This window comes from Penaeus monodon, chromosome 15 (assembly GCF_015228065.2).
Source record: "Penaeus monodon isolate SGIC_2016 chromosome 15, NSTDA_Pmon_1, whole genome shotgun sequence".
Lineage (NCBI taxonomy): Eukaryota > Metazoa > Arthropoda > Malacostraca > Decapoda > Penaeidae > Penaeus > Penaeus monodon.
Window position 1 is genome coordinate 1,576,278 of NC_051400.1, and position 230 is coordinate 1,576,507.

Consider the following 230-nt stretch of genomic DNA (forward strand, 5'->3'; position numbering starts at 1 on the left):
GCACGCAATTAGACATCATCAGAATAAGCAAAGTAATCACCCCTATCTATAAACACCTGGAAACCTAAGGTAATGAGAGCGACCTGTGGACTCACCTGACGGAACCTGCGCGTCGACACAGCCACCACCGGCGTTGCGGCCAGGGACGCGGCGGCGAGCAATGCAAAAGCCGCGTGCATCGCGACCGTTCTGAAAGGAGGGTTGCACGCGTCGGCAACAGGCAGCAGATG

General features: G+C 57.0%; 1 protein-coding gene across 1 annotated transcript in view; it reads right to left on the reverse strand.

The window, feature by feature from the left end:
• The window catches only part of LOC119582088, a 4,085-nt gene extending 3,906 nt beyond the window's left edge, over positions 1 to 179 (reverse strand). The window contains exon 1 of the mRNA XM_037930334.1: positions 96 to 179. Coding sequence (XP_037786262.1) covers positions 96 to 179 — 84 coding nt within the window. The remainder of the gene's footprint in view (positions 1 to 95) is intronic.
• Positions 180 to 230: the final 51 nt, after the last annotated feature.